General features: G+C 40.6%; 1 protein-coding gene across 1 annotated transcript; it reads left to right on the top strand.

The window, feature by feature from the left end:
- Window positions 1-895: 895 nt before the first annotated feature.
- slf2 (SMC5-SMC6 complex localization factor 2) lies at window positions 896-18,556 on the top strand. The gene is made up of 20 exons (XM_083695337.1): window positions 896-1,023; window positions 1,806-1,843; window positions 2,909-3,333; window positions 5,095-5,149; window positions 5,396-6,705; window positions 6,807-6,886; window positions 7,062-7,175; window positions 7,284-7,451; window positions 7,547-7,649; window positions 7,785-7,872; window positions 10,730-10,877; window positions 10,996-11,065; window positions 11,833-12,006; window positions 12,200-12,294; window positions 12,891-12,978; window positions 13,131-13,256; window positions 13,508-13,585; window positions 13,749-13,835; window positions 15,046-15,114; window positions 17,949-18,556. The coding sequence occupies exons 1-20, from the start codon at window positions 986-988 to the stop codon at window positions 18,102-18,104; spliced, it is 3,510 nt and encodes a 1,169-aa protein (XP_083551463.1). The 5' UTR covers window positions 896-985; the 3' UTR covers window positions 18,105-18,556.
- The last annotated feature ends 2,053 nt before the right edge of the window (window positions 18,557-20,609 follow it).

Genomic DNA, 20,609 nt, shown 5'->3' with positions numbered 1-20,609 from the left:
TGTATTTTACCTTCACATAACCCTGATTTAATATGTATTGATAATGATTGCCCCCTAACTAGCTCCAAATCTACTAATCGAGTAATTAGAAATATAATCCAAAGGGACATAATATCTTCACTCCCTGCTATATTTTTGGGGAATAATCTTTATAAAAATATAGATTGGAGTAAGAGGTATTCTTTAAAATAATTCATAGATGCTACCCAATTAAAGTCAACTTTAAGTTCAATATAAAAATAGGTTCAATATAGAAATAGATACACTTTGCTCCTTAGTGAGTCTTCTGATTAGACTTTTTTTGGGAATGTCCTTACACATCTGTCTTCTGGATGGATGTAAGCAGTTTTGTAAGTATAATATATAAAAAAAACTTTTGATTGAAGATTGAATATGTTTTGTTCGGTAGGACTGACAATGATGGATTTTTTTTATTACATGAATTTTTATTACATGCCAAGTTTTTTATTCACACCAGCAAATGTTCACACCAGAAACCAACCAACCAATGTGTAATATTTGAAACACCTTTTCCCTAATTGATATGTATTGTAATTCCTGAGCATCCTTGCAAGTTTCTGTGCTGTATTGTCATGTTATTGTATTGTACATTATTGTTGATTAACTCACTAACTGCCAAGGAATTCCGGAATCATAATCACCTAGTGTGGCAAGTGTTTTATATGGTACAACAATACTTTGATTGGCTACAAAATGAAGCATCATAATTTATGTATTTTTTGGTGAATAAGGTCAACATTGGCACTCTAGAATGTAGACAATTTGGGCGACTTTATTCACATTGCACTAAATTAGTTAATAAAATAAATTAGAAAACAAAGGGCGGAGTTCTACTACTGTCGTTCACGGAACAACATTCCCCAACTGGCGGGATAGTGAAACCAAAGAGACAGAAACGGAAGCAATAGCACCCAATTTGAAAGGGAATATTACCAAGTTAGTTAAATGAATCTATTTTGCCACAATGAGAAAGACACCATCTAAAGCAACTGGAAGTGGGAGGTAAGTTAAGTTAATGAACTAACTTGTTCGCTAGGTAGTAGTAAGTTACATAGCATAGTGCTTTGACCAAAAGCCAGGTAATTGTCAGATTTGTTATGCTAGCTGTCAGGTTTTACGCTCGCTAGCCAGCCATAATTATTTATTCCATAGTCCATATAGTTACGGTCTTGTAAATTGCCAAGTGGGCTAAGGACCTCGTTACTGACATGCAAGCTGTTATTGGGCATATTGGCTATTTTATCCCATGATTTCAAGCTGGAATTGAATTATCACTGACTGAGCTAATGCTAATGGCAACGGCGGAATGTTGACGGCCATGTCTTTTGTTGTGAAATCGTCACGCATTTGTTTTGCTAGCTAACCAGAGTTAGCTACCCTGTGTTCTGCAAGTAAGTCAACATTTTGACATTTCAAAAGAGGCTGCAGACATACGACAAATAATAATACTATTATTAATAGGCAGAGAACGTTGCACACATGAGACCAAGTGATATTTCATAGCTAGCTAATTATCGCTTTGATTGCACGCCAGTCTCCAAAACCTCTGCCAACCTCTGTCACGCCTGCCTTGACACTTTTCACTCCGTGATTGGTGCTTCAAGAAGTATGAGAGGCTCAGTAGGTTTCGACAGGTGCTTCAGCTAGCTAAGGACTGTATTCTGGCAGTTGTAGCATTTTTGTTGTAATATTGTGTCTACTAAAATAAGACAACATTGTGTTAGCCTGATTATTTGATATAAATCTGAAATTTCTTTTATTTCTTTTACTTTCTTTTGTTGCAGAACAATATCAGACTACTTCCCCCCAAAGAGCAGTATAGGTGAGTGTCTGATGTGGCTATGCTTTTCTTCTCTCATTGCATTATCCAGAAAGAGAAATACCCTTTTTGTTTGTTACTTAGATGTTTCATGACCTCATTCAGTACACACTCAAAATATGATTTTTTGCAGAGAATTGAATTGGAATTTGGCAACACAAAGGGACAGCATTTTTTATTCACAAGACACCTATACTTTTTACAACCCAGATTCACGAATAATCCACATTAATGCAAATATGTATTTCTGCCAATGTTTGCATTCAGGCATTGTAGCTCTTTTTATAGCTATTGAAAACCGTAGCCTATGTTCTGAAAGCGGTGTTTTATGATACATGCTACCCCATCAGCTATGAAGCTGGAGTTTCGCAACTTTAATTGTCTTGATTGATCACATAGCTTGGCATTCACTCTCATCATACAGTATGTGCTTTGCTGCCTTGTTCGTCCTGTCATTATCATCCGCAGCCCTGATGGTAGAATGTACACTCTTGTGCGCAAACACACTCACACACACAGATATTGTATTAAAAAACATTTCACTCTACACAGATGATAGATGACTCTGCAGCCTTCTCCACACTCCCTCTGGTCTTGATCTGTGCTAATGTAGAATGATGAGTAGCCTAAAGCAGAAATTCACTGATGTGGGTGAGAAAAGGAGTTACAATTTGGGCATGGAACACTAAACAATTGCTTCCTCTTCGGGTCGTTATTTGGCTTGCCGTGTGTGTGTTTTTCTGTATCTGTTGCGCCCCTATTTTCTTACCCTCTCTGTATGGAATTTGTGTCTGACTGCTCAACCCAGTAACAAAGTCAAACAAGTCAAAAGTATGGTTGTCACAATAGCGCCTATTATACTTGCTGTGCTACTTTAGGTGATACTGTGGGTGATTCATCATATATAATGCAATGTTTATTGAGTGGTGATGGTTGTGGTCCTAATGGGTGAAAATGACTAGAAATGTTTTTAGTTGAGTACAATATAGTTGAGTACAATATAATTCTGGGAACCACTGGTCTCATACATATCCCTGTGTCCTGGCTATGTCTCCTTCATGTTTGCAGTGAAAGACCACTGTCAGGGCTCCGCCCCCTTACCGGCCGTCCAGGAGACCCCTATCATGAAACCCTCTCAGCCCTCTAACCAGCTCTCCAACCCACCGCCCAAAGTGGTGTTACCCCTGAAGAGCCCAGAACAAGACCACATGGACAAACTTCCTCTCCCCCCACTGTCTGCCCATGTCTTGGGGAGCAACCCTCCAGGTGGCATCCCAGTCCATATGGGCAACCTCAATGCCCTGAATAGGAAGCCCCAGCCAGCCTCTATGCCTTCCATGTCCTCTAAGGTCATAAGCCGTCACCCCATAGGTTTCTATCACTTACTTCCCATCCCAAGGATAGATCCTCTCCTCCAAAGCAAAGATAGTACACCCAGCAGCGGGCGGGAGTATAGATCAACCGGGAGGGAAGAGGTCAACAGGGACCACAAGGTATGTGTTAGATTCAGTGATTGTTTTGTGGAAGAAATAATCATTTGTATGTCTTGGAACAGGGATATATACTGTCATGAGAAAAAATTAGGACACCCTATGAAAACCTTTGTCTTCTTCAACATATTCAAACATATGGACATTTGATATTCATTTGAACAATATTGAAAAATGTAGGTAATATAACTAAACAAATACAACTGAAACAAATTATTTAAAAAATGATTGGTAAAATGTAATTAATAGAAATGCAATCTTCTTGTGAGGAAGAAGTTAGGACACCCCCACATTTAGTTCCACTTAAAATGCCTACAATTATAATCAAGAGCACCACATCAGGTGCAAATGATTAGAACATCATTACAGAGGATTTTGGAGGAGCCTGTCCTATTTAAACCTCAGACATTTAGCTTGGTTTGCTCTTGATTGTTGAAGTGAGTTGCATCACCATGGCGAGATCAAAAGAGCTCTCTGAGGCCTTCAGCAGAAAAATTGTAGATGCATATGAGTCTGGGAAGGGATATAAAAAGATCTCCAAACAATTCGAAATTAGCCATTCCACTGTCTGGAAAATTATTTACAAGTGGAGAACATTTAAAACCACCACCAACATAGCCAGGTCAGGCCGCCCAAGCAAGTTCAGCCCAAGAGCTGACCGAAAGATGCTTAAAGAAGTCTCCAACAATCCCAGAATGTCATCACGGGACCTACAGGTATCTCTTGCCACAATTGATGTCAAAGTACATGCATCCACCATAAGAAAGAGACTGAACAAGTTTGCATTACATGGGAGGCGTGCAAGGAGGAAACCCCTGCTGTCAAAAAAAAACATCAGGGCAAGACTAAAGTTTGCCAGAGAACACCTAGAGAAAGACCAGAACTTCTGGAACATTGTGCTTTGGACAGATGAATCCAAAGTTGAACTATTTGGGCACAGTAAGAGTAGACATGTTTGGTGCAAAACCAAGACAGCATTTGAGAACAAGAACCTCATACAAACTGAAGCATGGGGGTGGAAATGTCATGGTTTGGGGCTGCTTTTCTGCAGCAGGGCCTGGCAGCTCACCATCATAGAATCCACTATGAATTCTGTATTGTATCAGAGGGTGCTTGAGGAAAATGTGAGACTATCTGTTCGAAAGTTGAAGCTGAAGCGGATGTGGACCATGCAACATGACAATGACCCAAAACATTCCAGTAAATCTACCAAGGAATGGCTCAAGAAAAAGAAATTGAGAGTTCTGGAATGGCCAAGTCAAAGCCTGGATCTTAATCCTATTGAGATGCTGTGGATTGATTTGAAACTGGCTGTGCATGCAAGACACCCCTCGAACATCACATTGCAAGGAGGAGTGGGAAAAACTTTCTCCCAATCAATGTCAGAGACATGTAGACAGTTATAAGAAACGTCTAATTGAGGTTATTTCAGCCAAGGGGGGCAATACTAGCTATTAGGGCATAGGGTGTCCTAACTTTTTCCTCAGTAGGAATTGGCATTATTGTTAATTTTCTGTTAAATAAATGATTACAAAGTTACCTCTGCTTTCTGGACCACTATTTTTGAGTTGTGGCTTGTTAATTTGGTGCATGGCACATGACAAAGATATTTTTAAAGGAAAGGTGGTAGGTCACAGTGTTCATTTTGTAGCAGTTGCTGTAGGGCAGGGCTTGACTTCTCTGAACAGTCCTGAAGCCGTGATTAAAGGTATGCATGTTGTGTGGTGCATTTTTGAGATGCACTTATTTTCTGTCTTCTCTAAGGGTCATGTTTCACTAGAACACAGAAGAATCCCCACCACTGAGGGGATAACTCCAGGTAAAAAAAAAAAGGATGATGCAATGTTTAATAATTATACTTTTTCATTCTAAAATATTTGTTTTTTCTAAAGAATGGGATGCAGAATCCCATTGAATATAGTCATTGAACATTTAATAGGTTATACTGATGTTCCCCCTGTCAAGCTTTCTAAGCTCTGTGATAATGCCAATTCATACTAACTTTGCATGAAGTTGAAACAGGAAATGTTTTCATTGTTGTTGTTGTCCTCTCTTGTTCCACAAGGTCGATCCCTGTCTCTGAAGAGGCACAGACAGCCTGACTCTGAGGACAGGCACAATGGAGAGGACAGGGTGAAGAGACCCCGGCCTCAGGACCTGAGTCCAGGACCAGAACGAAGTCCTACATCTGGCCTCCACGGCGGCTGCCGCATCTCCCCACTCTATGTTAGGAAGAACATTATCAGCCAGCACAACAGTCCCTTACTGAGGATCAATGAGCATTCGTCTCTGAAGAAGCCAGAGGGAGGTAATGAAAGAGAGATGGAGGAGAGGAGGAGGATGACAATGACAGCCCCAAGCTTTCCACTGTCCACCACCAAGCCTATGAGGCAGCTCTTTATAGACCTGCCCCGGATGTCATCCAGAGAGAATGGTGGCCACCTAGAGTCTGGTAACCCTCAAAGGTCACTGAGCAGGGGCGAGGGTAGAGCTGAAAGCAGGGGAGTAGAGAGCAGAGGTGAGCTCACTGGTCACACAGACATTCCCAAACCCGCCTCTCACCAGAGCTCAAATCCTCAGTGTCCTAATGAACCAGAGCGGAACAGAACCCCTGGAATTTCAGCCTCAACCCGGCAAAACGACTTAGACAAACTTTTCACACCTGACCCAGTGGGGTCTGTGTCCAGCTACATCCCCCAGCCCAGACCAGCACAGTCCAGCACTGAGGGGGGAGGCAGGACCACATCTGTACACAAGGCTTCTCTGTCCAGCACGGCAGCTAGTGTCAGAACTACGGTTGAGGGATCTTCCTCCAAAATTATTTGGAACCTCAAAACCACTTGCTCTTCAGAAGGCCTGGACTCAAAAATATTTTCCTCTCCGTATGTCAGGCTAGAGCCGAGTGACTGGGTTAAACTTGAGAAGGGCTCGTTTATCAAAACCAGTTCTAGTCTCTTTTCCTCAGGAAAGTCTTCCTCCTACAAGACGGAGGACGCAACAAGACTTGCCTCCCTGTCACAGGTTAAGAGCAACACCTTCGAGACAGAGACCACTGCTGCATCCAAAGACACCCGCACCCCCAGCCCCCATCTCTCTCTCTCCTCTCCCCTGGACCTAGGAGGAGAAGGAGTAGGAGTAGGAGGTAGAGGCGAATTAGGGGATGTGGATGACGACCCGCTGGATGCGGAGCTGGGTCTGGGCCTTGGCTGTGTCCTGGGGCTGGATCTGTCCCAGTCCAGTAGCAGCAGTGAGGAGGAACAATTGCTCTCCCTGCAGGAGATCCTGGACCGCAGCGTCATGCCTCCGGACACACCAGATAAGAGTGCCTTCAGTGAGCCCACTACACCTGTGTTGCCCAGATGCCACGCTCAGCCTGTAAGCACTGATATGCCTTTTTTATTTGTGTTTTCCACTATCTTTGCCTGAGTGTGTGTTAGTTTAGATCTTAATTTGTCATTTCCCGTTATCCCCTGCAGCCTGTGGCATCCCAAACCAAACCCATCAACTACAAGAACACCCTAGAACAGATGTTGATGGAAAAAAAGAGCTATCAGAGGTGTAGATTTAATTTACATTTATTACTCAGACTTTCTCTTTAGAAAGCACATTCTTAGCCATACCTATCTAATCTCTGAGCACAGTGAGTGTCTATCAATTGTGCTCTGTCCTTTTCCATGTTTCAGTTTTTTTACTGGGATAACATTGTGTCTCTCTCCCCGTGTGTGTCCCAGGTCAAAGGAGCTGGAGATGAAGCTGCTTATGACCAGTAAGGAGGATCTGCTAAGACTGGTAGAAGAGGAGGAGAATGAGAAGAACATAGAGGAGTCCATCTCACACGAACAGAAGTAACTACACACACACACATGCACACTCTCTTGCGGACCATGAGTGTATGGTATATGATGTATCTACAAGTGTTTGTTTGAATCTCATATGTGTTATCTGTCCCACAGAGAGTTCCTGCAGCGTTACTCTGTGGTGTCCAATGCCATCCCGGACCAGCACCCGGGAGAAGTTGTGTTCAGCCTGGCTGACTTTGGTCGTCTGTTCAACCAGCACACTCTGCAGCTCAGGCACCTCAAAGTCACCCCACAAGAGACAGCACAGAAAACACTCCTCTGGTAACATCTGGCTGTCTCTCTCTCTCTCTCTGTGTGTGTGTAGAAGAGAATGGAGGCAATCTATTTCATCATCATCCCCCCTCCTCTCTTTTCAGGTCCAGTCCTGATCAGTTTTCGTTTCACGTCAGTGCTCGCCTGATACAGGCTGCCTACTGCTCCTCTCCCTGCCCACCTCAAGTCTCTCACTGGCTCTTCCAGGTACTTCCCCACCAACTCTCCCCATGTGCTCTACTAATCTTTTTCTCTCTCTTGCATTGGGTTTGTATATAGACTGTATGTGATTAACTAATCGTTGTTTCTTTTGTATTGAATTGGTGTTTTCACCTCGGGTAGATGATGTCAGTTCACACTGAGAGGGAGGTCTCCTATCAGATACTACAGGCCCTGAGAGACATTGCCTTGTCTGCTGCCAAACAGATCGGTAGGTGCGTGAGTGTGTGCGTGATGCATACTGCACTCGTTCTCTTTGCAGTTAATAAGGACAGACATATTGAGGTGTGTGTGCGTGCCTGCGTGTCCACAGTATCCACCTCCCCCTCATCGGAGGACCTTTATTTGTTGTATTTGTTTTTACTTATACATTTTATCTACAATGTACTTTTTTTTTTTCTGTACATGTTATAAAAACAATATCACATGGTAATTTCAGTCTATTATGGTATATTTGGTATTATTTCTGGTGTACATGCTAAGAAAATATGTACATGAGATTTTCTTCAATCCCGCCCCTCAGCTGCTCACAGCCCATCCCATCTCTCTTGGTTTCCTTGGGCCATATATTTTTCAATTGTGCTGTGATGTCTCACGTAGTTCCTCAAACTTTCGGATCATAGAGCTTGCTAAAAATGCATATTTTCAATAAGAGTATAATTGTATTGATTATTGATTGTCCATCAGATACTAAGTCACCCAATAGTGCTATTTGCAGGGTTATTTTTTAGATTAAAATAGTTTTTTGCTAGCCATTCCTGAACCTTAGTCAGCCACCAAAAGTCAGCCACCTGAGGGCTTTGTTTTCCTTACTACAAAATCTGCACAGTGGTGATTATTTTGGTTGCAATAATTGTACATAGAAATTTCAATTGAAAAGTGAGGAGTCAATTTTTGTTTTATGTATTGATTCATAAACCTGATGCCATGGGATAGGAATGTCAAATATCTGTTCCCAGCTATCTTGTATCCTTGTATTTATTTTTTATCTTAAATGAAACTGGTATACTGATCTATTTATATTAATCTTTTTCAGACTTTTATGACTTTTAATATGAGTTACACAAGCTAAATCCTTACCTTCTCATTTTCCAATTTTGGGGCAACACTGCAATTTGATTTGTATATATACATTTTGGATTAAGCATACAGTCCCATAATATTTCAAACGTTGTTTGTGACATCATATTGACATTTTAAATAATAAATGTAATTGAGTTTAATCAGATTAAACTTTTTCTAGAAGATAACAGCTTTGTATGTCTTGTTTTAAGAAGGGTGATTTGTGCAGTATTTCATTTTCAATGTACTTGAGATTGAGATATTGTAATCTGTAAGGCAAAAAGGCCCTTTTTAAATAGAGGACGAGATTCTCTCATCTCTAGAGAATCTGATAGAGAACCAATTTGGGTATAAGAATAGTTTTTGAAAGATGAGAGGTTCAATGCTAGTGAGAGGTTCAATGCTTTGATATTTAATCATTTCAAACCCCCATATTTTTCATATAATTTGAAGAATGAGTCATCTGAAATTGGTAGTGCCATAAGTAAATATGTGAGCTGAGATATGACTCTTTGGAGTATATTAGTGTGATTTCCCCATAAATTGATAGGTATATACCTCTCCAAGGTTGTAAGATCTTGTCAGTTTTAGTTAACTTTTGAAATGTATGATTCATTTTTATCTTTGGGGATATAAATACCAAGTATGTCTACTGCATGGTAATGAAAACGTTGTCTTTCAGCAATCCAATATGTAGTATAGCACATTTTTCATAATTAGGGTTAGGGTTAGAAACGAGAGAGGTTGTCCAAGTCCTTAATAAAACCTAGCAGTGATTTGGATTGTGGACTCAAGATAAAGCTTGAATCATCCGCATACATTGACACTTTTGTGTTTAAGCCCTGAATACCTACCTGCTTGATCATATTATTGTATCTGATTTTAGTTGCTAGCATTTCGATGACCAAAACAAACAAATATGATGACAACGGACAACCTTGTTTAACACCTCTTGAAAGTTAAATACTCTGAACTATCCATTATTTTATTTTTTTTACACCTGGGGTTGCTAAACATAACTTTAACCCATTTTATAAGAGATTCTCCAGAAATTGAAGAAGGTATTTATAAATAAATTATAATTGCACTTTATCAAAAGTCTCTTCTATATCCACTCTGAAGACGAGGCCTGGTTTCTCTGATGTTTCATAATGTACTATTATTTCAAGTAATTGTCATATGTTAATGCCAATGTATCATCCATGCAAAAATCCTGTCCGATCATGATGAATAATATCTGGTAAGATTCTATGCGCTATATTTTTTGCCATTTTTGCGTCACAACACTGTAAAGTAAGGGGCCTCCAGTTTTTAAAATAGATTGGATCTTTATACTGACCACCCGGATCCTGTTTTAGTAATAGCAAGATTAGATCCTCTTGTCAGATAGTTTGCTGTATTTGTAGGAATAGTTTAAACTTGCTAGCAATGGATTTTTCAGTATCTCAAAAAAGTTGTATGTACTTCTACTGGTATGCCATCACGACCAGGGTTTTTTTCCCACCTGAAAAGATTAAATTGCCTTAAGAACCCATCTTCTGTAATTTTACCTTCACACATGTTTTTGTACGGATGATAATTTAACATTATTCTTAGGAAAGAAGTCATTGCAATAATCATCATTGAGTGGAGGAGACTGAAAAGAAGACATGCTTAAAATATTGCGCTTCCTCTTTCAGAATATCATTCAGTGATGCATGGATTGTTCTGTCTTTTGTAATGAGTTTTTGTATATTGTTTTTGGTCGCATTTCTCTATTGAAGGTTGTTTTCGCATTTTTACAATTTTCCATCCAATTCATATTATTTTTGTAATATTGTATACTTTATAGTTCTTGAATAAGATCCTCCTGTTCTTTTTGTTTGTTTTCAAGGTGTTCTGTGCTTCTATAGTACAGTTTTCATTTGCCTCCACTTGTCCTGTTAGTTTCTCTATTTCTGTTAGCCTAATCTCTTTTAACCTGAATTGTTTTTGTTTTAATAATGAGTATTGAATTGTCTCCACAGTACTGGATAAGAGCCATAGGTATGATGTGTGGGTGCCTAGCATTGGCGACGTGACTCTGGTCTTCATGAACATGGGAGTCCCCTTTGTAACACTGTTCCCTCTGGAGAGGCTACAGCCCAACTTCACAGAGGGAGACCTACTGCTACAGTAAGTGTGAAGAGAAAATGGCAGTATGAATGGAAAAGATTGGCATACTCTCTGAATTGCCTTGTGTTTGCTCATGTGTGTGTGTGTCCGTGTCTGTGTCCATGTCTGTCCAAATCAGCAATGAGAATAGCTCGTCCAGAAAGAAGGAACTCATTTTCCCAGAGCACAACTTCCAGTATGTTGTCAAGGTAAGGCTGAATGGATATAAGTTGCAAAATGTTTTTTTCTTAAAAGATTGGGACAATGTCATGAAAGACAAACAAGTACTTTATTGGGTGAATTGTTGTCAATAATGCTTTGATTATAAGCCAACAATACAGATGAAACCGTGCAACCATGTGGCACATGCAGCGTCATCAAAACGAGCACACCCAGACTCTTAAGTGCACCAAGTGACAGCAGTGGTTTTCCTCCAATATATTATTGCATGTGCACAAGCTGTGGCCTATTCAATTAACACAAGTAATCATAGTAGTATTCAGTTATTTGCTTTGCAGCTAATGTTGAATTACTTTTGACAAGCTGTTTTTACTTACATATGACAAGCCTCTACATTGGTAAAGTTCGCTAACTGGCTACACTCCAGCTCTCCTTTTTCGTCTGGTTTGAATTCAAAATGTTGCCATACTGTGGCAGCTGCATTCTTTTCTTTTTACTCCGAAAACAACTCCACGTGAGTGTAATTTGAGCCCACCGTCCTAGAGAATCGCAGTCTCTACCCCAGGCTACCGTAGCAGGCTCTTCCCCAGTGTCACTGATCATGTGTCACGCGTTGCAATTGTATTCATTTAATAAACGTCGGCTACTGCACTTTGGGGGCGTAATGGCAAAATAATGGAATGGACAGTGTGACGGGAATTATACCGGTGTAAGCTTGCTACTGGTAATACCATCCACCGGCCCATCCCTAATTTTTGTATTGATTCTCTCTTTCTGCCCCTCACTCTATCTCCAGTACCTGTCGGACTGCAGTGCCTTGTGTCCATGGGCCTACAGTGACTCAGACCTGCTACTGTTGCTGACTGTGGTGAGCAGAGTGGCCCTGGATACGCAGCTTACTCCCCCCATCCAGGACCTCCGCTTTCTGCAGCACAACCTGGTCAACAACATGAAGGACTGGGACCACATGGTCAGTGAGCATCTCTTTCTCTTGTATGCTCCTTCTCTGTCTTGTCTAGAGCATATTTGGTTGTTTTCTGTTAACATTTTAACCGCTTAATCACTTGCCACTGCACGTGGAAGATTTACATAACATTATCTTTATCAAACTCTTATTTTTTTCAGTTTTTCTAATGCTAATTTTCTCTTCCTGCTTTGTTTAGCTGCCTAAGATTTGCTTTGCCTTGATGGACATGACAGATGACCATCACAACCTGCGCTGGCTGATCCAGCTGCTACCAGACAACACACGCGGAAAGTAAGACCTTATACAGGGTTCGCATAAGGTGCTTAAAGTACTTGAATTTGAAGCTCAGAAATACCTTGAAAATCAGACATTTTCTCAATTCGGTCCTTGAAATAATTATAGACAATTTAGAAGTTCCCCTGTTCCAATATAATTAGACAGAGTTTTGGAACAAAAGCTTTTTCGTGCAATATAGCCACTTTAGTTCTCTTTCCCGCTGTTTCAATTTACCAGTGCTCCACTGTCCTCCGGATGCACAAACTCTCGTTGCGGTAGTGTAGATGAATAACGTGTGGCTATTTATGTGGTAGATGAAACAAAATGTTGACTTCTACTTTTGGTGGCTTGGGACATAAACATTTGAGGTCCTTAATTACAATTAAGCGCTTGTAAATGCATTTAAAAGTCCTTGAATTTGACTTCAATGTCTGTATGAACTCTGCTTATATTCCACTATGTCTGAATCATGCAATTCTGTTTTTCTTTCTGCTTTCCGCATACCATAGAGACAGATTATTTCTCTTATCTCAATGGCTTTTAATTATGTTTCTGTTCAGTGAGTGAACATTCTAAGTGGTATTATTGCTGTTTGATTTGTCTCTGTGCAGGCAACTCAGGAGACACCTCAGTATGTCCATCATCTCCAAACTGTTGATCAACAGATGCACTTACAAGCCTTCCAACACAGAGTTCCAGGTAAGACATGGAAACAAATGCTGTGCCACCCCCAGGTTAACAGTATGTTCCTACTCTTTTTACTGCAATTACATTGAATTCAGTTGTTAGTTAAGCTTTTCTTTATGACGTGTTACCAAAATAAAAAAATTTCCTCTCCTCTCCTCCCCTAGCTGTCGGACCTGAGGCGCTACCTGCCACGTATGCGTCCCTCGTTGCTCCTCAGAGGCCTGCAGAGCTCCAGGAGTCACAGAGAGCAGGAAGAGGATGGGGAAGACTCAGCCTCCCTTGACCAGCAGGTCTGGGAAGGGTTCATTAGTTTAACTTTTTTTGTAAATGGGTGTCAGCCCACAATGCCTATATGGTATCCAAAATGGGATGCACTTAACATGTTTTATTAGACTTTATTCCCAGCACAGGATTCATGCAATTGGTTTCCATTGGTATTGGGTAGCTCGAGCTGTCACTCTGAGTATTGGAGTGAGAGTGTATCATACTGTAGTTTTCCCTTGATTGTGAGAATCAACTGGATGTTGTATTTTTGTTTCAGGCCTACTACCTCTGCTATAGCCTTTTGGCCTTGGCAAATGAAGCCTCTAACTTTGAGTTTTTCCCCCCAAACCAGAAGGTAAACACAAAGCACTGAATACTAAAATCTTCGTCTACTGCTCTGCAACTATTTGCATCATTATAAAGAGATATATATCTGCACTCCATCTCCCTTTCTTCTCTCCCCGCTTTCATCTCTCCTGCTCTTTTCTCCTCTCCTCTTCCTTCTCTCGTCCTATCAGAATCAGTTGCTGTTGCTGTGTGCTGAACTGGAGAAGTATATCAAGTGTGACATCAGAGAGAGTGAGAAGTGTCTTTACAGGAGTAAGGTGGGTGGTCTATGGGCCTGTTTTGGTAATTAGGTGACAAGCGCGTCTGCCCCGACCAATACAAACTTTGCACCAATATAGGCGGAGCAGTAAATGGGAGTGTTGGCAAAGGGAGTGGGACAATTATCCATTCTATGTTCAATAATTACCAATTAATAGTGAAAATAGACACTTATCTGATAACGGGCACAGAAGTTGTCTGGGATAATCCCTCATAACACCAGTACATCCTCTACAAAATGGAAGTAGGCCTAGTGTACGTTGCACACAATGCCTCCTCATCGCCTCCCCACTCTATGCCAATTACTAATGAAGTCATGCACTGTGAATGTCTCTGATAGGGTATCAAATCAAATAGAATCTATTAAACATTCTATACTGTACAGATTACAGTTTTGTTCTACCAGCCTAGATGTCTGGTGGATGAGAAAATTCGCCAGCCACTCAGATTTTTACCAGCCACATTTTTTCAAACAATATTAAGGCAAGGTAAAGCAAAGCAAAACAAAACACACAAACTTGACTCCAAATGCACTGAAATTTACTCCCTGCACAGAACGAAGCTCCTGTAGTAGGCTTTAAGTTTCGTGCCTATCCCTGTCAAAACACTGCTAAAAAAAAACTAAAATTCCCCTGTTTGCTGATTGCGAATGATAAATGATATCAAAGTATAGAAAAGTTGCGACAGATTCATTAAACCGTTCTACAGCACTTGGAGACTCCTGGTTGACTTCTGCACACCACTCTAGGCGTGCTGTGTGGTTCGGTGGTATCATAGACCCTTAAGTTAAACTAACCATGGTAATTTTATTTGATAAAAGTGTACATAATTATCCATTCCAGCATTTGCAGTGAAATCCTGATTAGCGAGGACAATGAATATCTTGCCTGCTCTCCGCCTCTCGGCTAACTGAAACATTGCTGAACGAAATTAACTTAGTGTTGCGCAGAGGAAGCAAATTGGGGGCCTATTTTTCCAGTGGTACTACATGATATCCACGACCAGCTAATCATTGGGATAGACATTAAGTTAAAGTTCCAGTTTGAAATCGAGTTCTTGTTTTATCATTGCAGACATATTACTATGTACTGTATGCAGGGTCCCTGCTTCCCAAGCAGGGTAGACAAACAATCAATTAGGATTTTGTTTGTATGGGAATAATTTGTGATTAAAAGGCTTTCACATATCTCTCTCCCTCTCCCTCTGCAGGTGAAGGACTTTGTGGCGAGGATCTACACCAAATGGCAGGTGCTCCTCCAGAGAAGCAGGCCTCTCCAGGTAGGTCACTCACCCCTCATCTCATCAACCCATCTGCACATTCTGTCAGCTAATAACCATGACAACCATGTCAGGTTGCAAAGTGTCTATTGGTATAGAGATACAGTGGGCCAGTGGTTAATAGGTTCACGCCGTCATCGCAGCAGTGTTAAACCTCAATACTGCTGCTGACGAGCTGTGAACGATGTTTGAAAAGAGAATGGTTTGCCTCATCAGCTTGCCTCATTAGATCGATTGGCAAAATCAAGTTTATTATAGTAGCTCATGAATTACAGAGATGAAGAATGGAAATGGTTTAAATATCAGGTTATTTTAACGAGGACCAAGCAATGGGACCAACCCCTATCTACTCTCTCACAGCGCAGAGAAGCGGGGTATATGTTTTAGTGCAGCCTGACATGCAGGATTCTTTGATGTGGTTTGGGAGTGTTCCAAAGTGAGTGGGGGCTGCAGTGTAGAGAAAGCCTGGTCCCCCCACTAAAACAATGCTCAATCAAACTCTTCTATCATAACTGCCGACATTATTTAATATTAAGGGGATATTCAATAAAAGTGTACCAGCCAGTGATAACTGACAAATCCACTATTGACTGGTGAGGGTCATTTTTTATACTTTTTGACAGCAGAGAGATGCACCACCGCTAGCGGCCAAATCAGGGTTTGCAGTAGGCCTATCTGTAACTGTCTATCTATCGTAGCCTACAGTACCTACCTAACTGGCAGAGCGAATGGCTTTCTCAACTAGCAGAGATTGGCTTGTTGCGAACCTATGACAACTGTATACGTTTTCCGAACGATCGACTGCATAAACTTCCAGCTGATTTAGCCTAATTTGTCATTGATTATATATGGTAATGTCACTGTAGATAGTCTGTAGTCAGCCTTCCAATAAAGTGTGCATGGATTTGGCAGAGCCTATTGTGACGCTTAATGATAGCAACCTATATAGGACAGCAGAAGATGACATCAGCCCAAATTTGCTGACAAATTTGCTCACCTTCCCCGACTATATTGTAATTCAATGCCCATCACAGACATTTTAAAAGAGAGTTTGTTCTGTCTGTATAAATTACAGAACTAATTGCCCCACTTATCGCAGCAGAGATGTTCGTTATGGTTCTGTAATCTGTCTAATTAGTTAGCCTATGTATGTTGCCGTGTTACGATTGTCATAGAGAACATGTTTACTTACATGTCTCTCGGTTAGCTCACTCCTTAATATACCCATAGCAACTTGCACTCTGGTAGTCTAGATATCACACTGGTTAGGCTACTCCTAAAGCCCACACTTCCAAGCTGGGTAGCCTAACATTTTTGGAAATGCATAAATAAACACAACCATTTTATTATTTTCGTGATGTAAAATGGAATTGATAACAGTTTCAACCTTCTATGAACGGAATTCGTTAAATGAAGAACATTACTGTTCTAGCGGAGGAGTGGGACTGAATCCTACTTGAATTGTATCTCTAAAAGAATGTCTAGTGGTAAGATAAATGTCACACTTTTGTTAATTGGAAACGACTTGAGCTTGTTGTAAGCAACACACAGGAGCTGAATCAAAAGCCTACAGGTCATGAATGTTACAAATCAAGAGCTGTCCAAGGCTACAGCAATTATATGACACATATATGAAAGTTATTCATTTGAAGCCAACTATGATACATGATATGACGTACAGGGGTGAAAAAGAATAGTCAAATACAGACAAATGACTCGTTGGATACGGGCAGTAGAACAGTGAAAATATAATTTGTTTAAAGATTAACAGTTGTGAGTTTTATATATAAGGCCTACAGAACAGTATGAATAAAAGCATGTCAACTTGACATCTTACTTTCACTGATCAAAGTAGATGAGAAGGGCTGATCTGCTATACTCTCCCTCGCTGTCCCTCATTCTAGCCCTAGCTGCTTGTTCCCATTATCCCTTGACACCCTTCTCAGATGTATTCTTGTCATTGCACATGGCATGTAAACCTTTTTTTATTGATTCATGAAAGCTCTTATTTCAATCATGTGAAATACGTTGAACGTGAATCTGTGGTGCCAGAGCGGAAAATGTATGACACAAACTGCACTCTTTTCATTGTGAGCGCACTGTGTCCATATAGCCTACTGCTGAAATGTGTGGAATCAACTGAGAATTATATATAGATTATATCGTTATGAGTTCATTAGTATGCAATTTCGGGGACACACTGCCACATATATTTCATGTCTGACATCATTTTATGAAGTATCATTTGTTCTAAATTAAGTTTTATCCAAGGACACGTCGAATTTCTCATGCCAGACAATAATTTGTCCTTTTCCAAATTGAAACAACAACTCCAGCTACTCTTCACGTAATTCATCCAGGCTGCCGTAATTGTTAATTCAGAATTTAAATTAAAATATACGATTAATATCAGCTCACAAATTGGGCAAAGATATGAGCTACTGTTTCACAACAAGCCCAACCATTAGAATTGCTCAACGGTAACTCCTGGTGGTTGTATTGCCGAGGTGAAACTTTTAAACTCTGACCTACTCTGTAGGAAATCTCTTCTGACTGCCCTTGACCATATTACATCAGATAATAGATGTTTTATTTGATATGAACCACAAAATAACCTCAGCGTTTTCAATGTATTTCTATTTGAAAGTTTGCACCACCTATTGTGATGCTTAATGATAACAACCTATAGATTTGATATGTTTTATTGGAAAACCTGATGTCAGTACTAATGCAACACTGTTTAGTAGTCAATTCCCCAAGATGAACTGTAGAAATACAATGCTTTGGCTAATGTGTGTGTGTGTGTGTGTGTGTGTGTGTGTGTGTGTGTGTAGGGTAAGCTGTATGACTACTGGCAGCCTCTACCGGAGGACACTATGAACAGCAGTCATGAACAGCCAGAGTGCTCAGGGAGGGCGACAGATGGAGAAGGAGAGGAAGGACTCTGCCATGGAGGAGGAGGACGAGGTGGTGAGAAAAGTGCAGTATGAGGTGAAGCCTGAAGTGGAGATACAAAATGAACAAGGGATGATGGAAAAGGAGTCAACTATGGAGGAAGAGGTACATGGAGAAGAGGAGGAGAAAGAGGATGAGATGATTGAGAAAGAGGAGGAAGCCATTGAGGAGGAGGAGGAGGAGGAGGAGAGAATGGAACTTACACTCGAGGAGTCAGAGGAGGAGAGTGGCGAAGAAAAGATGTAAGCCATGTAGCCAGAACAGTAAAGCACAGAGACTGAGAAGATGGTTTGGGGGGGGGGGGGGGGGGGTTACACCAATGGATCAACCTACTGTTTTAGCACAACTGTCTGTGCTCTACTATTTCAGGGAATTAGTGTAGTGAAGTCGCACGTCTTTACTATTTGTACTCCTTTTTTGCCCTTATTGATTTTTTCACACACTTGATTTTTTCACAATTAAAAGTTTCTTTCTCTATTGGACTTCCCCAGGGAAAATGTTTTCTGGGTCTGACTTTTTAACTTAATATTACCCCCAACATATTGCTAGATATAACTTATTATTTTTTATGTATTTAACCTTTATTTTAACATTGAAACCAATGTCTCTATTAGAAGATAGCCCTGTGTACACATAGTTTACAATAATTCATAATACACAATTATGGACATTGTAACATGAAACACAATCAAGAAAAACAAACACATTTTTCAACAAATAGTCCTCAATCAAAACTTTAAAGTGCCCGAGTGGCACCAGAGCAACCAACTGAAATGTTCTCTGCAGATTGTTCCAGCAGTGAGGTGCACCACAACTAAAAGCGGATTTACCCAATTCGGTGGAGACCCAAGGAACCTCAAGAGTTAACCAAGTCTGAGAACGAGTTAGATAATTGATGTTCTTGAATTTCAATAATGAGGTTAGGTAAGCTGGGAGTTTATGCAGTAGGGCTTTATACACAAAAAGGAGTAACGAAGAGATCTATGAGACTTTAACGAGGTCCAGCCAACCTTTTGATAAAGTATCCAATGATATTAAAACATCACCTGTGATAAAGCGAAGGGCGTCCAAAGGTTGAAGAGTAGTGGCTGCTGCACTTCGGTAGTTGACATCACCATAATCAAGCACTGGCATGAAGGTTGATTGCACCATCTGCTATCTGCTGTTCAGTGAAAGCCAGGATCTATTCCTATAAAAGAAGCCCACCTTAAAACGTAGCTTTTTAACAAGCAAATCCGTATGTTTTCTAAACGTCAAATCTTTGTCAAACCAAATGCCCAGGTATTTATAAGGGAGGACACACTCAATGGGGACACCACCCAAAGTACATATGCATAAATCAGATGGATTTTTCTGTGATTTGGTAAATTACATATTTTGTTTTTCCAGCATTAAGCACTAACCTCAGCAACAAATGCTCTCTGCAGGACAGTGAATGGTGACTGTAGCTCAGAAAGAGCCTGGTCAATGGTGGGGGCAATAGCATATACAACAGTGTCATCAGTATATAGATGTAGGTTACAGTTATTTACACATAATCCAATATTGTTGTAAATAGTAAAAAGAAATGGACCAAGAATCGATCCTTGTGGAACACCCTTTGTTATGTCCAGAAAACCTGATTTAACACCATCAGTTAAGACACACTGCGTTCTGTCTGTAAAATAATTTTCAAACCATCTACATAAAGCCTGATCCAGGCCTATTTCAGATAACCTCTGGATGAGTAGGTAATGGTCGACCATATCAAAGAACTGTAGCAGCTGAGACTGCTATGACCAGGGCTAAAGCCAGATTGGTGCACATTTAGAATAGAATGGGAAGATAAAAAGGTTCTTAGCTGGGAGTTGACCAGGGACTCTAATACCTTGGAAAGGCAAGATAGCTTAGATATTGGACAGAGGTTATCCAGGTCAGAGGGGTCACCACCTTTATGGATAGGGAGCACATGGGCTGCCTTCCAAATCTTGGGGATAGCAACTGAGATAAATCAGATTAAAAATATGTGTCAGGGGGCCCGAAAGTGCAATAGGACTGGATCAAGCAGATCAGCCCCAATGGATTTTTTACGTCAATTTTAAGCAGGGCATCTAGTACATCACAAGTAGAAAATTGTTGAAATTAAAAAGATTCACTATTAGTTGACTGATCTCCCATAGAGCCAACTGGTGTCTGGGAGATGGGAGCACAGTCGACTGTCTGACTGTATTTCTCTTAAATAAAAAGCCTGCTGAGATTTATCTAAATTGTCTCTGTAATGAGGCCAGAGTCTGACAAAACGTCTTTAGGTAGGGATGAAGAGGAATTTCCGCACTTCAGGGCGTTAATTGTTTTCCAAAATTGTGTATGATCACCAGTAGAATCTGAGATAGCACTTAGGAAGTAGCTTGATTTAGCTTTCTTAATTGATGAGGTGCATCTACACTCACCGGCCACTTTATTAGGTACACCTGTTCAACTGCTCGGTAACGCAAATATCTAATCAGCCAATCACATGGCAGCAACTCAATGCATTTAGGCATGTAGACGTGGTCAAGACG

The sequence above is a fragment of the Argentina silus genome (genome assembly GCF_951799395.1).
Source record: "Argentina silus genome assembly, chromosome: X".
Classification (NCBI taxonomy): Eukaryota; Metazoa; Chordata; class Actinopteri; order Argentiniformes; family Argentinidae; genus Argentina; species Argentina silus.
The sequence above is the reverse complement of the archived record's forward strand: the minus strand, read 5'-3'. Positions and strand labels throughout refer to the sequence as shown.